This window comes from Dipodomys merriami, unplaced genomic scaffold (genome assembly GCF_024711535.1).
Source record: "Dipodomys merriami isolate MVZ:Mamm:240054 unplaced genomic scaffold, mDipMer1.0.p SCAF_17, whole genome shotgun sequence".
NCBI lineage: Eukaryota > Metazoa > Chordata > Mammalia > Rodentia > Heteromyidae > Dipodomys > Dipodomys merriami.
Genome location: NW_027203048.1, coordinates 24,934,406 through 24,937,068, shown reverse-complemented (window position 1 = coordinate 24,937,068; position 2,663 = coordinate 24,934,406). Strand labels below are relative to the sequence as shown.

Below are 2,663 nucleotides of genomic sequence, written 5' to 3'. Positions count from 1 at the left end.
GGAGTGGAGCTTGCTATGTGCCAAATTAATTGAGATTCTGAGTAAGGATAAGTCCTGGCCATGGCCTAGGTGCCAAGGAAATCCCTCTTGGCTTCCTCCAGGCAGACTTGGCCAGCTATCCCTGGTGACAGCCTGGCCCTGTGGATTCAGGCTGCCTGGTCAGACTGTGAGGGTCGTCTGTGCAAAGAAGGAAGTGACAGTGCCAGGTTCCAATGTGTGTTCCAAGTTCTACATTCTGCCTGCAGACTCCCGGCGCCAGGGCAAAGGCAGCCTTGGCAGAGTACTGATAAAGGTTGGTCTGGTGTGCCCTTGCCTCCACACATAACTTGGGGCTTGCCCTCCCTCTACTTTCTTCCATCGTGGCTCCCAAAGCTGGTGACCAGCAGAATCACCCAGTTCCCCTGTATGTGTGTGTGAGTATGGGGCTTGAACTCAGGGCCTGGGTATTGTCCCTGAGATTTTTTGCTTCAGGCTGGTTCTTTACCACTTGGGTGAGCTGCAGCCCCATTTCCAGATTTTTGGTAGTTAATTGGAGATAGAGTCTTTTTTGGCCCTGGCTGGTTTCAACTGTTATTCTTAGATCTCAGCCTCCTGGGTGGCCACTAGCACCAGGCTACAGGATTGAATTTTGTTTGATTGCTTATGATGCTCTGTAGTCTTCCCCAACTCCAAATGTATCTATTCTTGCTACTTAGGTATGGATTTGGTAGCTCAATTCCATTGAGTTTCTGAGTCTTAAATCTTGAGGAACTTCTGGACTAGATTTGACAGGATTTCCTATTATTGTTTAATGACAAAAGGATAATGAGTATAAGAGGGATGGAACAAAGGTTGAAGCTTCTGTTCTTCTAGGGCACAAACATGGACAATGTTTTCCCTCTCTAGCCTTCAGTTTCCTCATCTGTAAAATGAGGGCTGTCTAGCTGGTCTCCATGACACTTCTTCCTTTATGACTTCTCTTTCCTCCTTTTGTGTACTCCACAGTGAGGAAGTAGAATTTCAAGGAAGCTCTTGAAACTCTGCCTTAAAGAAGCCAAAGTTCACCAGCTCTCTCTCTACCTCCCTTTATAAGAGCAACCATGGCCCTAAATGACAATGATGTGCAGAAGCAGATTAAGCACATGATGGCTTTCATTGAACAGGAAGCTAATGAAAAGGCAGAAGAAATAGATGCCAAGTCGGAGGAAGAGTTCAATATTGAAAAAGGACATCTTGTGCAAACCCAACGACTGAAGATTATGGATTATTATGAGAAGAAGGAAAAGCAGATAGAGCAGCAGAAGAAAATTCAGTTGTCCACCTTGAGGAATCAGGCAAGGCTGAAAGTCCTGGCGGCCCGAGATGACCTCATCTCAGAGTTACTTGAGGAGGCAAAGATGAGGCTCAGTAGAATGGTGGTGGATCTAAAAGTCTACCAGGAGCTGCTGGATAAGCTAGTGCTCCAAGCGTTACTTCGCCTGCTGGAACCCGTGATGATTGTGCGCTGCAGGCCCCAGGATAGCCTTCTGGTAGATGCTGCTGTGCAAAAGGCCATCCCTGATTATGTGATGCTCTCCCAGAAACAGGTGGAGATCAAGATTGATCAAGAAACATTCTTGCCTGCGAGTTCACTTGGAGGTGTGGAAGTCTACAGCAACAATCAGAAAATAAAGGTTTCAAACACCTTGGAAAGCCGACTGGAATTCTTATCTGAGCAAAAAATGCCAGAAATACGTAGATGTCTGTTTGGTGCTAATCCCAATAGAAAGTTCTTTGTATAAGACTGGAAAAAGAAGCTGCGTTTGGGCAAAGGAAACTAGTGACATTTTTTTTTTCCTTTGAAAGCTCTGAGATTGCCCCACCTTCGTGAAAAATAAAAATGTAAAAAGCTTTAGCCTTGAATAGCTGAAAGCATTATACATTGTTAGTTTTGGAATAAAGATCAAATGAATGCTTAAGAATACACTTTGAGTTCATTTATACACACTGTAGCTTCTGGACCATTTACCTGCTTGGGATGAGGTGTGTAAAGATGTCTATTTGTTAGTCTAGCTTTGGGTGAGATGACCTGGAGGTCTATGTGCTCTGTATTTTTCACAGTGTATGTGAAATGAGTTCTCCTCCTCTGGTTTCACTTCAGTCCTTCCCTTATGTTACCTGATGAGGTTTAGCAGTCTCCTTCATATGCACAAGCCAATTCCCTGTGCATATATCCAGGGCAGTCACACAAGGCTCCACACCCAGAAGAGCCCAATCTTTGCATTGAATGCTTCATAACCACTGCCTTGAAATTTTGGGTTTTATCTTTAGGGTTGTGTTTTAGAAGTGAAACCCCAGAAAGCCAACAGAATATAAGCCAGGAGTCTGAGGCATCAGCTCACTCATGCTACTAATTCTTGAAACATATCCACCTCTTCAAGATAGGTTCTTGATCATGTACTTTCCAGCCCTCATGCTCCCCAAAGCCCAGCCTTACTGTACTTCACAGGTTAACATGTCCCACTATATCCTTGGCAAGGTCCTGATGCGCATCCAGAGAGGTTGGGTATGTGGAGTAGGTGTGATTTGGGGGTGTTTCAGAGCACGGGTGGGCATCTCTGCCCTCAGGCAGATACAGTACCTACATCTGGAGGCAAGTGAGAAAGGAACTAAGAAGTCATTAAACTCGGTGGACCCAAGTGTTA

The 2,663-nt window shown here is 45.1% G+C and overlaps 1 protein-coding gene across 3 annotated transcripts; it reads left to right on the top strand.

The window, feature by feature from the left end:
- The first annotated feature begins 241 nt into the window (after positions 1-241).
- Atp6v1e2 (ATPase H+ transporting V1 subunit E2) lies at positions 242-1,925 on the top strand. Of its 3 annotated transcripts, none has more exons than XM_070025009.1 (2): positions 242-292; positions 985-1,925. In XM_070025009.1, the coding sequence occupies exon 2, from the start codon at positions 1,080-1,082 to the stop codon at positions 1,758-1,760; it is 681 nt and encodes a 226-aa protein (XP_069881110.1). In that variant the 5' UTR covers positions 242-292; positions 985-1,079; the 3' UTR covers positions 1,761-1,925. The 3 variants fall into 3 exon arrangements, with proteins under 3 accessions (XP_069881110.1, XP_069881111.1, XP_069881112.1); XM_070025010.1 differs by lacking the exon at positions 242-292 and adding an exon at positions 299-403; XM_070025011.1 differs by lacking the exon at positions 242-292 and adding an exon at positions 299-413.
- The last annotated feature ends 738 nt before the right edge of the window (positions 1,926-2,663 follow it).

Coding starts and splice junctions, on each gene's coding strand:
- Atp6v1e2 (XM_070025009.1), top strand. CDS start 1,080: ATGGCCCTAAATGACAATGATGTGCAGAAGCAGATTAAGCACATGATG.